Source organism: Poromitra crassiceps (genome assembly GCF_964638095.1).
Source record: "Poromitra crassiceps genome assembly, chromosome: 3".
In the NCBI taxonomy this organism is placed as follows: Eukaryota; Metazoa; Chordata; class Actinopteri; order Beryciformes; family Melamphaidae; genus Poromitra; species Poromitra crassiceps.
In genome coordinates this window covers 57,078,400-57,100,242 of record NC_139625.1, presented here as the reverse complement: position 1 = coordinate 57,100,242, position 21,843 = coordinate 57,078,400, and the positions used below count along the sequence as shown (strand labels likewise).

Sequence of the window (21,843 nt, the reverse complement as noted above, 5' to 3'; positions counted from 1 at the left end):
ACCATAATTGAAATAGCCTGCTCTTTTGATCTGTACATGGACACCTGCTTCACAACCAAACTCATGAAATATCAGCCCTTGGTAGAATATATTACAACTCTAGGCTACAGCTGCCAACTCATTGTGCTTGTGTTTGGGAGTCTGGGGCATGTCCACAAACTCGTGCTCCGTGGACTGCAACTAGGCAGGCTGCTAAAGCCTGATGCAAAAAAATTAGCAAAATACTGCTCCATCTCAGCCATTATAGGCAGCCTCTTTATCTGGAGAAGACGATGCTTTGTATACCATTGAGTGCTAAACATGCTTACATAATAAGTTTGCATACATTATATTTAAGTCATCATCTTGCTGCAATGTATTTTCCTGTGCTTAAGAAGTACATGCATCAGTGTCTGGTTCAATATAAATGTCCTGTACTGCGGCCTTCTTCTAAAATGTTTGGGTCTGTAATATTTGCTCTACTTTGGATCCAAATAAAAGCATTTAAATGTGTGTGTGCATTATGTCCAGTCAATTTTTATTATAGATAGAAACCCTTTCCTTATAAAGGAGAGAGAGAAAAAAGAAAGAGCGAAAGCATGTGAAAGAGTACCAATGAGTGTACTGTGTGTGTGTGTGTGTGTGTGTGTGTGTGTGTGTGTGTGTGTGTGTGTGTGTGTGTGTGTGTGTGTGTGTGTCTTACACAGGCCTTCTCCTCGTGGCTGCTGAGCTCTCGCAGGACGTGGTCGGCGTGGGCGGGGCTTACGCTGACCTCAGAGAAACCTGACAAGCGCTCTGACATCACATCCAGCTGGCCACGCATCTACATACACCATACACACACAGTTAATCCATTGCAGAAACTGCCCATTTGTAATGCTTCCACGCTATCTATCTGAAAAAAGTCTCCCATGATTCCACTCACTTCACGGTAGTGCAGTTCAAAATGGCGGAGCTGCAGACACTGTTCCAGCTTGGTGCGGTGACGGTCCCAGAAATCATCAAACGCTATTTCCGTTTCATTCAACTGACCCAGGAGTCTGAGGAGGACGAGGAGAGGAGAAGACAGGAGGAGACGAGATGAGAGGAAGAGGAGAGCAGAGGAGAAGATGGTAGCGAAAGAAGGGAAGAAGGGGAGAGATGAGAGAAATGGACACAGCAGAGATGCATTCATGCGTTCAGGGAAGACGTCTTCATCCACACCTTCTTAAACATCAAATTCAAGGACCTTTCAAGGACTTCCCAGGACCAATTCCTTCAAACTGAAGGACCCAACAGGGACACAGGTTATTTACGGATTTACAGTTACAACACTGAGAATTGTTATAATGAGAACTAGCAGGCTTTATAGAAGCTCATAGACAACAATTAAAAAAGGAGACCAAAGCTTGAATCTGCGAACACTTCTCAACTGTGCTGTGTTACACAAGTAAAGAAAAAAACATCAAAAGAACTTCCAATTTCTATTCTCGCACAATTCAACCACTTTCAATTGCCAATGTCTATTTATATCTATTTTCAAATACTTTTAAGACCTTAAGTTTTTCTCTCAAATTCACAAACTTTCAAGGATTCAAGGACCAATGCCTTGTTTATCTCTTCTTGTCCATCCCTCCCTTTACCTCTGTACAGTGGCAAGGTTCTCCAGCTCGTCATGGGTCATGCTGTGTTCAGGGTCCATTTGTAGAGGCTCGTTGATGCACAGCAACAGGCGTCCTCCCTGAGACAGCGCCACCTGCAGGTCCTCCTGGATACAACAAACATATATTAATATTAAATTGGCACTGGGAAACTTCACTTTGTTTGGACAAATGTTTCTTTATTTTTTACTTTTTTCACTATTTAGAATAATAGCAAGGACATCAAAACTATGTTACCAAAAAAATAGACCCAAAAAATTTAACAAATCAAAGCTATCTTATATTTTAGATTATCTAAAGTAGCCCCCCTTTGCCAAGAGAGAAATACAAAGGCTTTGGAAATAAAGTCTTACATAGGCATCAACTTCACCATATTTGTCTTCATGTAACAACTACTGAAATGAGCATGCTAACCACGTAGCCTCAGTCCGTCCTGTAATACCACTTCTAGAGGCGATAGTGAGTCTCCGTAGCACAGAGTCTGCCCACAGTCCAAAATGAGAGAAGAAGAAGCCTGGTATGGCATGGTAAACACATTGATGGCTGAAGCTGCCATGGAATAAACTACCAAAGCTATCAAATGGACCGTACTTGACTATAAAGCTTGAAATCCACTAAATAACAAACTAGGTTAGACCACCCAAATCTGTGTTTTTATTTTACTATATGTCTCGGAATATGGCGCTGGCCTTCCCCATCAACATACATGAAAGGTTAGCATTTGAGATAATGTTACTGTAACAGCCTACTACCCAGGACACTCAGTTACTAACGATACTAACGTGAATAATACAGATTTGGGTGATGTACCCCAGCCTGCCAGTAGCTTTCAAACCATGTCAGGCTAATTGCAATTCTCAATCTAACTAAAAGTAAAGAAAGGTGCAGTGCATTGTTTTCCAATGGTGAAGAGTGATAGGAATGCTGCCACCTATTAGCATGGAGCTCAGGGGCGTATGCAGAAATTGAATTATAGGTGGGCCTGGATCAAATTGGGTGGGCCTGGATAGGAAGGGGTGCAGATGCCCGGCCAAAGGCCAGGCCCACTCGGGTGGCCGGCCAAAGGCCGGCCGCCCAAAAAATTTGACGTGTTATTTTACTAAAAATAATGCATTTGACCATCATTTCAAGTAGAATGATACCACCCAAGCAAGAATATTTCAAGTGTTTCAAGTGCTTTACTGAAATATTTGGACCATATAATGATAATACAATTATCTCAACCTTAAAAGGTTACATATAGGTGCCAAATGTTGCATACATGAATGCTTATACTTGTGTGTATACTGTTACTTTATACAGAAATTAGAACCACTGATCCATATACTGCTGTGAGTTTAAAAAATAACAACACTGAGGCTGCTTCAAGTTTGAACAAGACGCCCTCTGGTTTATTTATCCACAGAGAGAACAAAATTCCTAGATGTCATGAAGTTGTCATGCATTAGACTCTGGAGATGATGTGCCCTGCGTTTTTACAAAAGTAACAAAACCATTGGCTAGCAATGCAGCAGCAAGTTTGCCTCTAGAAAACAACCAATTAAAAAAAAAAAAAAAAAATTTTTTTTTTTTTTTTTGGGTGGGCCAGGGCAAGAAGTGGGTGGGCGTGTGCCTACCCAGGCCCACCCGTAGATACGCCCCTGATGGAGCTACAACATGTTGCTTAGAAAACTGTAAGAGAAATCTATAGCATATGATGCATTGAATGAATGATAACCCACCTTATGAAGAATATAACATAAAAAAATAAGAAATTGAGTGAAAAATACAATTAGTGCCTCCGTTCCTGAGCAATCTAATTTGAACATTTAATTAATTTTCATGATTTATTCTTACATTTGTCCATTTTCCCCTTTCTCACAAGTATCTCCTGCAGTACCTCTACGTACCCCTAGGGGTACACATACCCCAGTTTGGGAACCACTGGGGAAAATAGACATTGCACCTGTAAAGTGAATGGAGAAGATAGAAAAGCATGTAGGACCTTCATCTGCTCCTTCTTCAGAGTGTGTGTGTGCAGCAGGCTGGTGGTGGCCTCGGCATCGTTGGGTAACTCCGTCTCTGCGAGCTGGGTGCCGAACGCCTGCAGGGTCTGAGCCACCGTCTTCACCATGAGGGCGAATGCTTCAATGGCCTGAGGAAGACACACACAGAAACATGCAGAAATACACACAGTGTCCACACATGGATGAGCAAACAGGTGGAAACTAAGACATACTGTAACGTAGAAATACAGGTACAGTATAGATCAGTGGTTCTCAAACTTTTTTTGGCTTCAGTACCCCGTTTCCCTGATTTCTCAATCCAAATACCCCCCTTTACCCGACTACAACATTTTGTTTAGAAAACTATAGCATATGATGATGGGATGTATGTGGTGTGAGGAGAGAAAATTAATGTGTGTGTGTGTGTGTGTGCGTGCGTGCGTGCGTGCGTGCGTGCGTGCGTGCGTGCGTGCGTGCGTGTGTGTGTGTGTGTGTGCGCGCGTGCGTACGGTGCGGTGTGAGATCCAGGTGTCATGGTGGTATGCCTGCGTGCCTCCGAGCTCTGTGGTCAGCTGTGTGGGGTCGATGTAGGCATGGAGCTCCGTCACCGAACTCAGCATCACCACCTGGTAGAAATATTCATGATTATGGTTGGGCGATGTCAACTAAATAGGCATTGCAATGTTTCCACACTGAAACATCGGGATGGACGATGACATACAGTAAACCCCCCTCCCAAAAAAGCCCCTCCTTCAGTACAGAAAAGTTGTGCGTTCTTGGGGAACTACTGTGGCAATGATGGCTGTATATCAAGCGCGTCGATTTGCATAGGGTTGGTTGTGACATGTCACGACCAACATTTCAGGGGGTCCAAATTGTCTCTACCAACTTTTAAGCAACCTTATTTGCATTATCTTTGGAGTGCAGTTATATAGGTCATTTAGATTGTCTTCCCATATTTTGCAAGGATAGAATTGACCCTACCATTATGGAGTGAAATTAGTTTGCATTATGTTCAAAGTTACATTTACCCCTGTTTTTCACCACTGAATGTGCCAGTCCAATTTTTTTTTCCCAAACTCACGGTGAGGGCGTAATGGGACTATGAGGCAGAGAAAACAGAACACCTCTGGGTGGGGCTATGGGCGTGGGCTCACTGGGCTGGCTGTGGTGAGATTGAGAACAGCTCAGCAATCCAGCCCCCAGCCCAGACGAGGAAATGACAAGAGCAAAGCGAAGTTTTGTGTGGGACCATTTCCAGTTAAAAGATGACATTGTTCATTGCAATAACTGTGATGCCGTTTATAAGTACAACACGGCAAAAGGGCTCATTATACTCGAGCAAGCTCCGTGGGGTGGAGCTCCGCGAGTCACCGTGCGGACCTCGCGCTGGGGCAGATGCTTTTATACTCAGAAGTGATCAGCCAAGTGATCAGCATGTTATTGTACAATGGTAATAGTGAGAACTGGCTGTGAAAAGTCGCAATGAAACGCTATTATGTGCAGTACTGAGTGCGCTTTCACTCTCAAACGACCGTACATCAGCACATGAATGAATCACCAAACTTGTTTTTACTGAAAGCCGTTTCACTTCTCAGCCCTGATAGCCTACTCTGTGCTGCTTTTAATCTCTCTCAAGCATGCTCTCACCGTGAGAGAGCTGAGCAGGTGGTGACATGAGAAAAGGAGAAGATACTGAATAATGACATCACAACAGTATAATCCTAATGTTGATTTAAAATGAGATATTCCTCTAAATATGGCTAAAAAAGGTAAAAAAAAACAAAAAACTTTTGATTTAAAATGAGATATTCCTCTAAATATGGCTAAAAAAAGGTTAAAAAAAAGGGGGGAGGCGCCCAACACCGCCTCCCCTCATGCCGTCCTCGACCCTACCAACTTTGAGACCAAAACGACGCCCTTGCTGTGTATGGCTGGAATATCAGACAGAGGACAGGCTGCTGCAAGCTAGCAAGCTTCACTCATAACGGAGCTACTTCATAGAAACACACATCATATTGAGTTGAAAATAGTAAAGAATTTGTACTTTCTTCTTTATTTACATTTATTTTTCACAACAACCTCTCAGCACTACGGCGCCGCGAGGCTCAGAGTAAACTGTGTGTTTGAATGTGTGTTTGTCGGCCAGTGCACCCGGGTGTGTGGAGTTACTTTGCCGTGTTTAAGCACCGTGATTGGCCTGAAGGTCCGAGCACCGCCCAGCAGGGAGACTAGAGGATATCTCATGAAGCTACAGTGTGCATGACCCATACATGACCTGCCTTCGGCTGCACCGTAAGACGATCACCGTAAGTGCCATCACGATAGGGGTGGGAATTGCAGAGTAACTCACGATAATATAATATCGCAATACGTGGCCCTCGATAATAATGGTATCACGACGATACAGCGATTCTGCGATAATCGATATATTGCAAGAAATTTCATCTATAAGAAGAAGAAAAAAGAAATTTCATCTATGATACATCATATGTGTGTAACACAAGAGGAAAAAATACCTCTAAATTGGCAAAAACCATGAATTATGTATTTATTCACTGAATTGAGATGAAACAATGTACAACAAAGTGCAGACTGCATATTGCCTCTTTAACACACACTGACTGACATTAATCCACGACTCCACGTGTAAAGTTTAAATGTTTCAAAGAAGGAGGATACAAAATAATGCCTCAATCTTTTCCTGCCTAAAATCTTTTCAATCTGTTCAAATTAGGTTTACAGAAATAAAAAAGTAAATAAAACACAATTTAATGAAAAAAAATACATATTTCAGGATAAATGTCACGATATAGTATCACGATATGGCGCTAGCAAGAGGAAGTACCACGATATACCAATATTTTGTCCCACCCCTACATCACGTTGTTTAAAATGCAGAGGTTTAAAAATGATTTATTTAAAAAAGTGTAGGTCTCAGTGGTCGATGCCTGCCGCCCATTGGTGATGGACGATGCCATTGGCCCAACCCTATTAATGATACCTAGATTTAAATTTAAACTGTGCAAATGTTGCATTATGCAGGGGAGTGTAAACACACACACACATCACTGCATATACAGTGTAGAAGGCAGTATGCAGGGGGAGTGTAAACACACATCACTGCATGCAGTGTAGAAGACATTGGCCCCTATTCTCCCACAGGCCTTCGACGCTAAAACGGGCCTTAAACGCAAAAAAACGTGCCTTGCGCCTGTCTCGGGAAGATATCAACATGGCTTTACGCTGGCAAATGCGCTTTAGGCGGAATGGGCGTGGCGCACTCCCTGAATGGGCGAGAATGGGCGTGTCAGCCTTAAATACCGGCCTAATGATATCTTCCCACCTGGCGTAAATTTAGCGCTTAGCGCTTTTGAAAACCAGGCCTATTCAGTGCGCCAGTTGCGCGGAGCGCTCCCCTCTGGCTCTCCTCAGTCACCCTTCTCTGTGTCACTCTCTCCCTCTCTCCTCAGTCTGACAGGCACAATACGACTGTCTCTCTCTGACTCCCTCGCTCAGACAGACACAACACATGTCCCATAGGAAAAATAAGTTGTAAGTTCACTGCCTGTGAAAGGTCCCAGCATGCAATGGGCTACTCCATTTCGCTACTAAATAGCAACCAAATGAGTCGAAATAGATATAAAGGTAGATCTAAATAATGTGTAATGGTAACACAACCTGCAATTGTAGAACATTTCAATATTGGACCAAATAAAACATCGAAATGAAAACATCACCCTATGTGAAACATATATGTCCTCCTGGGCCTATATATATCCCTTGTCGATTTAACGTGATTTAGATAAGTGACAGCGGAACGTGCTTCTACTGTCATGTGCTATACTGTGATGTCCGCTCCAATAACTTGGCCCTACTTCACATTTAGTTTTACAATAAAAACACATTTATGCAATGACTTTACATAATGTAGGGTATATTTATCTGCATCATCCTACCTGCAGCAGGAGAGCGAAAACGATATCTTTCTGGACAAACTTTCACCAATCTAATTAATCTCATCATATAGGGATAGGCTATAGTTTTCTAGCCGATGCATTTAGAACATTCTTTTCACTTTGATCTTGCTATAGTGTAGCGTATTTACATGCTTGCAGTATTTAAACTGCAGTTAGATTGGTTTGAGAAGCATAATAATATGGCATAATAGCCTATATATAGAGACAGACAGACGGGATGGAGGGGGGGGGAGCAGAGCGCTTGGCTTTGTCTGGTTTTACCGGATTTCTCCTGGAATTGGAGCTTAAAAGGCAAGCGTGTGACTCTTTATACTGCACTTCTCCAATGAGCGGACTCAGAAGCGTCATGCCCATTGTAACTGAGGGGGCAATTGCCCCCTCAGATTTTTGAGAGGTAAAAAAAAAAAAAAAAAAAAAAAATTTTTTTTTTTAATAAACATAGGCTATATTATTATAGGCTGTGTATGGTAGTTGAAACATAGTTTCAAGTTTACATTTATGTATGTTTGTAGTTAAAACAAAAACATAAATACTGTATAGGCTACATACAGTACAACACAAAAGGCTGTTATTTACCCTTTGTCGCCACCTGGTGAGTAAATATATATAACTAAAACCATTAGAATTGACAACCGGTCCGCGACTTTTTTTTCCCATGTATCTACCAGTCCTTGGCACAAAAAAGGTTGGGAACCCCTGCTCTAGAGGAAAGATTTCTACCTTCTGAAAAGGCAATACCAGCCAAAATAAACATTGTGTTACATTGCTTTGAAACATGTGGTCTCCCTTTTTTGTCAAGTCCATTGAGCCTGGGCAGTGGCAATGTACTTAGTCTGGTGATTATGGATCTTTCCAGGAGGCTGAGCAGTTTGGAAAATAGGCTTATGGTTACACCTGCTCAGTCTGTTAATTTAAAATTAGATATTCCTCTAAATCTGGCTTCCAACCCCCCAAATTTTTTGCCGCCCTCCGGACGGCGCCAGAGTTCGCCCCCTCAGATTTTTGGCTTGCATGACGCCCCTGAGCGGACTATGCATAATTTTACGCCTAAAAGGCATGGTTATAATGGTTGAGGCTGCGTGTAGCGCCGATACCAAGATAGCGAGTGCGCTGGTCCACACCCACTAACTGCGCTAGGCCAGGCCTTAAACGCAGTTTCTACGCCGATTGCAACGATAGGGCCCATTATGTACACTGCATACAGTGTAGAAGACATTATGCAGGGGCGTGTAAACACACATCACTGCATGCAGGGTAGAAGACATTATGCAGGGGAGTCTAAACACGCACATCACTGCATGCAGGGTAGAAGACATTATGCAGGGGAGTGTAAACACACACATCACTGCATGCAGTGTAGAAGACAGTATGCAGGGGAGTCTAAACACACACATCACTGCATGCAGTGTAGAAGACATTATGCAGGGGGAGTGTAAAAACACATCCTGCATGCAGTGTAGAAGACATTATGCAGGGGAGTGTAAACACACATCACTGCATGCAGGGTAGAAGACATTATGCAGTGGGAGTGTAAACACACATCACTGCATGCAGTGTAGAAGACATTATGCAGGGGAGTGTAAACACACATCCTGCATGCAGTGTAGAAGACATTATGCAGTGGGAGTGTAAACACACATCACTGCATGCAGTGTAGAAGACATTATGCAGGGGAGTGTAAACACACACATCACTGCATGCAGTGTAGAAGACAGTATGCAGGGGAGTCTAAACACACACATCACTGCATGCAGTGTAGAAGACATTATGCAGGGGGAGTGTAAAAACACATCCTGCATGCAGTGTAGAAGACATTATGCAGGGGAGTGTAAACACACATCACTGCATGCAGGGTAGAAGACATTATGCAGTGGGAGTGTAAACACACATCACTGCATGCAGGGTAGAAGACATTATGCAGGGGAGTGTAAACACACACACATCACTGCATGCAGGGTAGAAGACATTATGCAGGGGAGTGTAAAAACACACAACACTACATACAGTGTAGAATACATTATGCAGGAGAGTGTAAACACACACATCACTGCATGCAGTGTAGAAGACATTATGCAGGGGAGTCTAAAAACACACAACACTACATACAGTGTAGAAGACAGTATGCAGGGGGAGTGTAAACACACATCACTGCATGCAGTGTAGAAGACATTATGCAGGGGGAGTGTAAACACATCACTGCATGCAGTGTAGAAGACATTATGCAGGGGGAGTGTAAACACACATCATTGCATGCAGTGTAGAAGACATACCGGCACCTTCATTTTGAACTCATCCTTGCTGAACTTGAAGAGGAAGTCCGACAGTGTCCGCTGGAACAGTGTAGTGGGACGCAACACCAGAACCAAGTGCAAGTTTCCTGGAAATGAGCCCTGAGAGAGAGAGAGAGAGAGAGAGAGAGAGAGAGAGGGATGGAGATGAATTAGAACCTGTGATAGACTGTGTTGCATAGTTGATTGCTCTATTGCTGGCAGAAATGTGTTATTGTAAGTCGCTTTGGATAAAAGCATCTGCCACATGATGTAATGTAAAGTTTCAGTAGTGGTGTATTAGGTCTGCTGCTGCTGCTGCTGCTGCTGCTACTAATATAAAAATGTCTATAAAAATTTGTTGAACATATTTAAAAGATTATATATACTTCAAACAGCATGAAGACTGAATTGCAAATACTGTATTCAGCTCCAAATTCATACCATGCTAGAAAAACGTAACTTTAAGGTTCTCCATTTGATCCAGAATAAAGCATGTTCATCACTTCCTGTTGAGTTTATATCCCCAAATTGTCCTACACTTTGCTTTTATGATGTTTTTCTTCATAGCATCCCCTATCTAGAGCGCTTGGAAAAGTAAATTCATGTGAATCTGCCAGAATCCACCCCAACTGATTAAAAGCGGAGAATGGCAAACAGCCAGAGAAGCCATTGAGGGGGGAGGGGGGAATGCTATATTGGCTAATGGCTAGGGTTTATAGGAAAACCCTCTATGAATTGCTCTACCCTGTTAAGGGGCATAAATCCACGTAGGGTGACCCACGCACACATGCACACACACACGCACGCATGCATGCATGCACGCACACACACGCACGCACGCACACACGCACGCACGCATGCATGCATGCACGCACACACACACGCACACACACACACACGCACGCACACACACACACACACGCACGCACGGCCAGAGGCAATCTCTGAGGTGGGTGACAAGCACATAAAACTCAAACGCTGTCATAAATAAGAGTATTACAGGGTAGAACTACAATAGAAACCACTGAACACATCCCAGTCCATATGAAGCTAAGAATTATTAGTTGTTCTTAGCTGCATGTAATGTCATACACGTATTACACTGACTAGCAATATTACATTATAAAGAGTGCTACATTTGAGTTAAATGTATCAGTCTGGAGATGTTTGCCTGGTAATTTGTGACATTAACGTCATACAAAATGGATATAATTCAATCTATAATGACACCTTCACTCACATACAGTACATGGAAACACACACACACACACACACACACACACACACACACACACACACACACACACACACACACAATAAATGCCTGCAAGGGGTTGCCATGGAGACCATGCTCCTTGGAACAGAGAGAATGAGAATGAGAGGGAATCAGTGTGTGTGTGTGTGTGTGTGTGTGTGTGTGTGTGTGTGTGTGTGTGTGTGTGTGTTGATTATTGTAGTATTCCCTTAAGCGCCATTCAACATTCATTAAGAAATGTTGGAAACACAGCCTGTTGTCGTGTAATGTCTCAAGAATGACGAGCAGGTTCCAAAACACACGGCGCTTACAACATGAGCTACACCCTGGAATATACTACATGTCTTTCAGCTGATCTCCATATAATAGTTATTCTACTATAATGAAGCCAACTCTGCCCATATTATCTCCTTCTGCACCCATTTACAGTATCTCCTCAATGGGTTGGCCAATCAATCTGAAACTGCACATGGGCATTGAGCAGGGACTGACGAAGCAGATTTTTCATTTTCCCAAATTCAATCTGTTTATAATATGAGCATTTTTTGGCAAGTTGTGGCGCGCGCATCCCTGAGTATGGACCTGTAAAACAGAATAAAGCAAATGTGTCTCCATTGTAATTCCATCCCAAATACACGGCAGCAGCAAATACAGCAAAGGAAAGGCAAATACAATAGAGTAGAGCAAATGGATGGTAGTAATTAAACACAACACAACCGACAATTACAACACTAGAACACATTAATCCGATCTATGTGTGAGAAAAAATGCCTGAATTACAACCCAATAAACTAAGAAGCATATTCTTGTTTATTTTGAGGTGAGAAATCCTTTATAAGCCTCTTTGTTTTGAATCTCACCTGCACTAATTGTATTTTTGTTTTATCTTTCTGCTCATTCGCATAATATACTACCGGCATCGTAATGAGACAAAGCTGGTTGAAAATCAGCAAAGTAGTCCTTTAAGAAACTGGTTAGACTGGTTACTGTGTTGTCTTAGTTGAGTTGTGCATTATTAAATTATTTTATGAAGCCGATCAAATGCATCATCTACCAATAACACACCATGATGCAACATGAGCAATATATGTGTGATTCCATCTGAAATACTATGTTGAAAAACAGTAGAGATAATTCACTTGTAATATTTTGGTCCCTGGAAGTCATTTTAACACAATAAACCCTGAGAGGTCTTGGATTTATCTATGGCCCCTGCATTAACATGAGAGTACACACACACTGCTCAGCGCGTCCCCTGACACATGAACACACACACACATGTAACACACGCGCGCGCGCGCGCACACACACACACACACACACACACACACACACACACACACACACACACACACGCATACATATCCATGGATTCATGCACACACACACACTTCATCGCATAAAAAGCACATAAATAAATGATAAGGATTAGAATAACCTTTTTCGTTGATCAAAGGGCGGATGAGGATGGAGAGATGAGGGAACGAGGGAGGGGGGAATGGAAGGAAGGATGGATGAAGGAGAGGAAAATCTCCATCCCTGTCCACTAATGACATCTCCATCGTTCTCTTGGGAGTCTGAGAGGCACCATATGAGAATACATCCATCCATAACACATGTTGAAACCCCCCCAGTCTCCCTCCTCACTCTATTAAACGGAGCAACACTGGTTCTGGTCTAGGATATGAAATATGCCCCATATATGATAAAGAGATTACATTTGAAACATGGTGGATCTGCTGTATCAACTTTTTAGCTGAGATTTTAATTGAACACTGCATTACTGGATGGGAGACTAAAACCAGAATTTCCCTGCCAGAAGAAGCGAATGAAAACTGCTGGTCAGTTAGTGCCATCTGTGGAGCATGGAACTAACAATAATGGCCGCATGTTATACCTGACCCTGCCTGTAGATGTGTTATTACACTCATCTCCGCCTTTACATGATAATACTGCCCACTTTTCTTATTTTTCTTTCTTTTCTTTTTTGGTTGCTACTCCACCCTCTGCCGATCTGGGGAGAGCCGAAACTGGCTCCATGCTTCCTCCGAGACATGGGCAGTTAGCCAGCCGCTTCTTTTCACCTGACAGGGGGCTTCACCGGTAGTAGGACATAGCACGTGGGAGGTTCACGCTATTCCAACCAGTTCCCCTCCCTCCGAACAGGCGCCCTTAACGACCAGAGGAGGAACCACATTAGCAACCAGGATATTGCATGTTTTGGTGAAGGGGTTCCTATATGAAGGAAACCCCCGGGAGGCACGGGGAGAACATGCAAACTCCACACAGAAAGGCCCTTTTGATGACCCCACCCGGGCGGTGGGCACTCGAGGACATGCGGACGGGCACGCATTACTTCAGCGTTCACAGCGTCCCAGGTGGAAATCGAACCCAGGACCTTCGAGCTGTGAGGCGACAGTGCTTACCACTGCACCACCGTACCCCCCCCCCCCCCCCTTTTTTTCTGGAGGGAAACCAGACGATGGCAGCGGCCGACCTTGAACCGCCTTGGCGAGTGGAGCTTCTCACGGGAAGATGAACGACCTTCACTCTCCAGTAAGACATGTCATTGGCTAGTGGACAAGACAAGCGCACTCGCCAAGGACATCTACTATGGAGGATCTAACTGGGAAGAGTGTGTGGGGGGAGCATGCGACACACACACACCTCACCGTCTGCTTTCCATGCCTTGAGGTTGAGTTATAACGCTGCCTGCTTTCACCATGGGGTGCCTGTGCCACAATTCACAGTGGTGCTCTCTCACTCACACACACACACACACACACACACACACACGCTCGCAAAGTGCTGATCTGAAAAAAAATGCTACTGTGTACTGTGCATCTTACATTGCATGTCACCTGGTCAGATTTGGAGGGAAATATACTGCTTTATGGCACAAAACAGTAAGTGAGTCCTGATTGATCATTATGATTATAATTAAGAGCAAAGATCAAGCAAAAACCACCAGAATTCTATAAATGTCATATCAGGGAGCATTCAGGACCAGAGTTCCCTCTGAACCGATAGTTTGCTGACCTTCTAATAATTCATCACAGTGACCAAATAATATCTTGTCATTGCTCCCCAGCTTCTTGTAGTTTTGATGGCAAATTATATTAGATACAACTGATGGCATTTGCCTTGGTGTGTTTTAACTTGCGTCTTTACACACATTTAATTAAACCAGTGAGATGATGGCTGATGGACCACCAGCTATCAGCAATATCAACAGTTCATCAACCTCCCTTTCCAGGACATAGACTGGACCAATGGACTGGAACAAGACAATGGGGCTGGAATGGTTCCATTATTATTCATTGTGTGTGTGTGTGTGTGTGTGTGTGTGTGTGTGTGTGTGTGTGTGTGTGTGTGTGTGTGTGTGTGTGTGTGTGTGTGTGTGTGTGTGTGTGTGTGTTCGGGGTGTTTGTATGTGTGTGCATTTGTTTGCGCGTGCGTGTGTGTACATGATAAACTTTTCTGGTGGAGTTCAATTACTAAAGCAAAGAGCCCCAAAAGGAGGAATTGTCTCTTAGTTTTCTTGGAAAACCATTACGCTTGATGTTTATCAGTGTCCAATTAACATGTATTAGCATACATTTGCATGTATTATGAGGTTAAACGGTGTAATGCGGGATGAGCGTGGTCCCAGCAGATGTGCGTGGCCTGGAAATGCCTGGTCCGCATGTTGGCAGGGCTGGTTAATCACACTGCACAGAGGGGCGTTTAGAGGACGACACAACAATGCTGGGATTCAATCATTAGAGCCTAAATTACAGTAATTATGCATCAAAAATGGTGCTGGAAAACCAAACTCTTAGCCGTTTATCTGAAAGGTTTTAGGGCAGACCTGGGCATTATCGTTCTGCCTGGCCCGGGAGGTCTAAGATAAACAACACCATTTTACTTATGAAGCTAAAAACATTGAATGAGATGACCTATAATAAGAATAAGCGCACAGTATAATTGAATATAGTGATCAAATTAGAGGTTACGGCATGACAATATTTTTTTGGGCCCCAGCAACAATCAGGCTTTCTCATGTGGCCCCCCAGGAAAAATAATGGCCCACCCCTGTTTTAGGGTATGGTGCATCTTGATATACAAGTAGTAATTTGACGCAATGTGGATAGGTAATTTTGCCGGTTTTTCCACTATAACGGGTCCCCCTTGATTGCCATTCCCATTGATGTTTTGGTTCCCCCTTAATTCCCTCATGAAGAAGCTCATGTATCATCACCCTCAAAGTGATCATTTCATGAGTGTTTCCTTTGTTTGAGGACAGCTTTACAATAAAAAATACAAATACAAATACAAATAATTTGCAATAAACAATCTTCCTGCTAATGATCATATCTGAATTCATCTAGTAATCTTCCTGTATCTATTGCCCTAAAGCAATAAATACAGCCTCAGACCCATTAATGGCCATGACATTCAAGGGCAGCAATGCCTTGACTGGCGATGGTGGATTTGGCAAAGGGGGATGGGGGGTTGGGGTGGGTGGTTGATTTGGGGAAGGGGGGGGGGGGGGGGCTATAACAGCCTGTTTAATGCTTCCTGAAATTGAATTTACTGCCAATTTAAAAACCATAATTCCTGACTAAAGCCTGGCTGATGAAAGTTCTGTAAAGTACATGTACACAGGTAGAATGATGAAAAGAATAATTCATTGTTAAGGGACGCAAAGTACAACTGTGTTTAGCAAAGCAGATAGGATGCATCTAATATAGTGGACATGCACCTGTCATTGTATGGGGGGAGAAAAAAACACTTTCCTCTCTCCCCCCTCCCTCCTTTCCTCTCCATGCAGCTTATCATCTCAGTTAGAAGAGGGGAGGCTTTACGCTGCCCATTAACTAGGCTAGTAGGCAAATGACAAACACATAACCCTACACTACAGGAGCTACTGAGTAAACGCCTCACACACTGTGGATGGTCTAAATGTGATCCAGGTGGAATGTGTACACGACACACACACACACACACACACACACACACACACACACACACACACACACACACACACACACCTTCTTAAACATTAATTAAATTCAAGGATTTTTCAAGGACTTTCCAGACCTAATTCCTTCAAATTCAAGGACCAAACACGACAGTTTGAGGCACGGATTAAGGTTACTTACTGTTACAACACTGAGAATTTTTACATTTCCAATCCCAGGCATAGCTGAAGGTTCGCTTAACGTTAGCATTCTCGTTTGCTTGCTCGCCCCCCTAAAGCCCCCTCTCCAGTGTATTAGTCATTTTTAAGATATTTCATGTTTCTGAGTCCGGCCCTCACCATGTTATATAGCCACACTATTCACCACATATTTTTGACAAATACCCTACATTTGTGCTCAAAAGTTAAAAAAGAAAAGAAAAAGAATAATAAAGAAAAAAGAAAAAAGAAGAAGCTAATATTGATGACGTATGACTCAATGGAATGCTAGTGATACGTCATGTCAATTTGATTCTTTCCTTTCGGATTTCCCCCCATTTTCTCCCCAATTGTAGTTGGTAAATTTCCCCCCCTGCTCCACCCTCTGCTGATCTGGGAAGAGCCGTAGAGTAGCACCATGCTTCCTCCGACACATGCGCAGTTGCCAGCCGCTTCTTTTCACCTGACAGCGGGGAGCAGCACGTAGCACGTGGGAGGATCACACTATTCCCACCAGTTCCCTTCCTCCCTGACCTGGCTCCCAGACCGACCAAAGGAGGCGCTAGTGCAGCGACCAGGACACATACCCCCGATCCCTTCTCACCTGCAGGCACAGCCAATCGTGCCTGTATGGACGCCCGACCAAGCCGGAAGTAACATGGGGATATGTCAATTTGATTCTAACTAGAGATGAAATTTCATATCACGATTATAGTGACCAAAATTATCACGGTTATCAGTATTATCACGGTATTGTTAAAATGTGCTGCAAATGTTCAAAAACTACTAATACTCTCACAGAAATCATTTCACTAAGTTTTATATTGAAAACTCAAACCCAAAAAGGATTGACACACTCACTGAAATAATTTCTCCAAGGCTGCGCGTCTGCATCTTGGAGACGGCTGCCAACTTTGGCAGTATTTACCATGTTTTTCAAAGCGTACGGTAACGGTTATCGTAAGGAGTTTTATCACGGTTATCATTAAAACCGGTTATCGTTTCATCCCTAATTCTAACTGATTTGATCTAACTCATTTGTTGAAAACTCTGAATTAAAGATATCGTGTACACGTGACTTCCCATCATCCCATGTCATAACGATGTTGGATATCAAAGGAAAAGTAACGCACACCAAAGGTTGTGGTGAGGTGCCGACCACTGGAAATGAACTTAAGTAGAAAAAGTGGAAAAAGGCGTTGCACACTCTGGCTCCATATGCATCTATAGTTATTGTGTGACGTTTCGGCCCTCTGGCCTTTCTTCAAGATCAATAATTGTTGTCATTGTTGATCATGAAGAAGGCCGGAGGGCCGAAACATCATACAACAATTCACAAACAAACATCACAAACAGGTTTTCACCCCACTTTTTCTACTTACAACCATGTTGTAACCATGTCGAGCTCATGAGTTCCATTTGAAGGCAGCATAACACATTAGAGAGTAGAGACGGTTTATGGTAGCGAAATGAACATTCAGTTCATGGGCAACAGCTCTGGTGAACATTCCTGCAATCAGCATGCCAATGCCAAGTGCATGCTCCCTCAAAACTTACGACATCTCTGCCATTGTGTTGTGTGATAAAACTGCACATTTTAGAGTGGTCTTTTATTGTGAGCAGCCCAAGGCACACCTGTGCAATAATCATGCTGTTAATCACCATCTTAAAGCAGCTACGAGCAACTTTTTCGATTGTTATTAAACAGTATAAATTTAATATCAATGCATCACATCTTACCTCCAATAGTCGACGAGACCAACGCAGAGTAGTCTCGCTTGAACCCCGAGTGAATCGGCCAGTGTTAGTCTGTCTGTAGCCAGGGCAGATCAGGAAGTGAAATGAAACGGTTTGCAGCAGCCACTTCGGCCATAACCACAAAATAACTTCCAAAAAACCTGTTAGAATATAACGAGAGATGTTCCCGAGAGTATGCGTGGCGTTCACATTGTTTATGTTATGTTGCTAGGCAGCGCAAACGGCGTAGGCAGGCAGCTGCGTTTCACTTCCGGGTTTCACTTCCGCGTTTCACTTCCGGGTTACCCGGTCCGGTCTCTCTAGAGAGCCCCCTGTTGACGCGAGTTTAGACAGACACATAGTTATTAATCACCTAAGGGAGCAATCTCAGATACACACGGCTTTGGTCTCAGCTACTATTATAGGTAAGATGTGATGCATCAATATTGTAATTATACTGTTTAATAACAATCGAAAAAGTTGCTCGTAGCTGCTTTAATATGACACACCTGTCAGGTGGATGGATAATAATAAGCACTAATAAAAGTGCTGCTCACTAACACAGATTTAAACAAATTTGTGAACAAGATTTGAGGGATATAAGCCTTTTGTGTGCATAGAAAATTCTTCAATCTTTTATTTCAACCCATGAAAAATGGGGGCAAAAACTGTTGCCCTGTTGCGTTTCTATTTTTGTTCACTGGAATAAATCCAAGCATTTTCAATGACCCATGTCTATTTACTGTATGTCTATTTTCAAAAAGTTTCAAGGTCTTGATATTTTTTCTCAAATTCACAAACCTTCAAGGATTTCAAGGACCCATGGGAACCCTGCACAGCACATGTACACACACACACAAGCGCTGCGGCAGACACACACAAACCAATATCCAACGCACACATATGCCTCCCATGCTCTCTCTCCCCCTTGCTCTCTCTTCTTCTTTCCTCTCTCTCTCTCACACACACACACAGGCCAGGGTCTTACTGCGATGCGGAGCAGGGTGGCCTTGACGGCAGCCCATCGGTCCAGTCGTCTGTCGATGACCAGGATGAAACCCACTCCAGACGACGCAACACTGCAGGGGAGACACACACGCACACGCACACGCACACACACACACACACACACACACACACACACACACACACACACACTTATCACCAGAGCAACCACGAGGTCTATCAATTATTAAAGGCCAGACAACAGATCGAACAATGTGGGACCACAACATCCCACCAGGGGATCTTAATGGACCAAGTGGGTGTGCTTTGTCCTGTTTGGTAGTTGCCAACATGTGGTCCGGGGACAATCAGGGGGTCCTTGAGGAGATGCCAGGGGGTCCCCCAGCCAGATGGGGACTTGGGCAGTAATTGAATTTCACTATAATTGAATTAGAGCGTGTATTAAAATGACTATTGTAATCAGATCATTCAGTTGCACCATTATTATCTCCAAAGTTGTAGAATTCAATGCTAAATCAATTCAACATTTTTCCATATAGATCTCTGGGACCAAATTCGATCTGTGTGTCTGTGTGTGTGTGTGTGTGTGTGTGTGTGTGTGTGTGTGTGTGTGTGTGGAGTCAGCATTTGTCATCAGTTGAGAGACCCTCTTGATTACCATGGCAACCCTGGCTCTGTGTGTGTGTGTGTGTGTGTGTGTGTGTGTGTGTGTGTGTAAAAATGTAACATGGGCGTCCATTCCACAGGCACAGCCTATGCAGGAGCCTCATTAAGCTCTGTGTGTGTGAGGGAGGGAGAGAGAGAGAGAGCGAGAGAGTGTGTGTGTGTGTGTGTGTGTGTGTGTGTGTGTGTGTGTGCGCACGAAACTGACTTTATTATGCAGATGCATCCCAACACTCACTCATCACAAAAGCAAAGCACACACACATTTTAATGACTTTTGAATTACGACTGGGCAATATATGGATATTATACTGTATATCGATATCGTGATAAGAGACGAGATATCATCTTTTGGATATCGTAATATCGTGATATGGCATAAGTGTCTTTTCCTGGTTTTAAAGGCTGTATTACAGTAAAGAGATGTCATTGTCTGAACTTACCAGACTGTTCTAGCTGCTCTATTATTTGCCTTTACCCACTCAGTCATTACATTCACATTACTGATTATTGTTGATCAAAAATCTCATTTTGTGAAAGCACAAATAGTCGGGGAAGGAAACTCTTTGCATTTTATTTTGATCACAGTCTTGTTTTAATAAAAGTGCTTGTGACATCTCACATGTGGCTTTGACTTACAACTGAACACTTCATAGAAAATACCCAGATATATATTGTGTATCGCCATTCAGCCTAAAAATACAGAAATGTTTGTTGTTCTTGTTGAAATTCCAATTTGTATTGTGTCAACTTGTAAGTACATGGAGGTGCAGTTATAAATTTTGTTGTGGTGTACATTGCAAATAAAAGTTCCAAACGCCATACATCTAGAGAAGGGGAAAAAAACACTCAAACCTATATGATTTTTAGTCCATATGGCCCAGCTCTACTTTTCAATTGAAAATGCACCAATTGTCGACAAAAAGCAGAATGTTGCAATACAACACACGCACACGCACACGCACACGCACACGCACACGCACACGCACACGCACACACAGTAGAGACAACATATGCTGAGGTGGTCCATCTGGGCATCAATATTAGCCAATTGTCATATCATCATCACCCATAGACACAGACACACAAACACAGACACACACAATTAGAAAATGAATGCGCTATACTACCAAATGAACGGGTCGATTGTAAATCCTCACTCCATTCCTATTGGAAAAACATTCTCGCCACATGAATCAAGCTGCATGCCCAATTCCGCGCCTTCACTATTCCAGGAAAAAGACCCCCCAAGAAAATCTCAATATTCCATCGCTAGCATCCGGCAATATTACGGTTTTCATGAACTGGTCCTTATTCCAATGCTGTCAGTGATCCATAGATTCCTGCATCTACAATCGGTTTGCAGCGCTCAGATGGAGAGAGGTGACCGCTCAGATCCTTAAAGAGCATCTCCCTCCTCCGTGCCCTTCTCCTTCTCTCTCCTCCACCACCACCCGCTCCCCTGCCTGAGCCAATTAGAGCCAAGCTCCCGCCTCTTGCCATTCACCCCGCGACCAATCGGAGCTCGGAGCGCGGTTGAGTGGCAGCCGAGTGTGAATGGCTGGTGTGCGGGGGGGACAGGGAGAGGGATTGGGGATATGAAAGGTGATGAGCCGCAATATATATACACCGCCATGACGACACACACACACACACACGCACACACACACAGATATACACAAACACTTCCCCCGTCTCCCTCTGTCCTCTCAATTAGATGAGGTAAGATGAAGGAGGGATGCAGAGCAGAAGGAGGGAGGAGAGAAGAGAAAAAAGAAAGGATAGAAGAAGTGAGGTGTAAAGTAATTATCAGTTAATTCATTTGATTTGATTAGCAAAGACTGAGTAGAGTGGTGGAGACTACAGGGTTGATACCAATACTGATATTTAGTTTTTTTTGTCTGTGTGCTGATATTAATAAATGTGAATATAAATGTATACATATAAAAATATAAATGTGACTATGTCAAAAGAGTTTTTTAAATCAGTATTTCCCCTATAATTGTATTCTTATTATCAGTGTGGAAAAGCCTCTGAAACAGCATTCAGACCACATCATCATCATCATAATAATAAACCATTATTCATATCATCCTTGTAAACAAACAATGGTATAATAATAGTTTTTAAAAGATGGAAACTACATTTAGTCTTTGATAGACAAACAATCAGGATCCTTTATATTTTAAAGATAGTGAACTTCAACA

The 21,843-nt window shown here is 43.1% G+C and overlaps 1 protein-coding gene across 1 annotated transcript in view; it reads right to left on the bottom strand.

Annotated features, from left to right (window-relative positions):
• Positions 1-21,843, bottom strand: part of LOC310772738 (guanine nucleotide exchange factor DBS-like) — a 153,793-nt gene that overhangs the window by 34,577 nt on the left and 97,373 nt on the right. The window contains exons 4-10 of the mRNA XM_083632647.1: positions 18,996-19,086; positions 9,861-9,974; positions 4,114-4,230; positions 3,604-3,753; positions 1,602-1,726; positions 905-1,019; positions 683-802 (exon numbers count right to left, since the gene is read on the bottom strand). Coding sequence (XP_083488773.1) covers positions 683-802; positions 905-1,019; positions 1,602-1,726; positions 3,604-3,753; positions 4,114-4,230; positions 9,861-9,974; positions 18,996-19,086 — 832 coding nt within the window. The remainder of the gene's footprint in view (positions 1-682; positions 803-904; positions 1,020-1,601; positions 1,727-3,603; positions 3,754-4,113; positions 4,231-9,860; positions 9,975-18,995; positions 19,087-21,843) is intronic.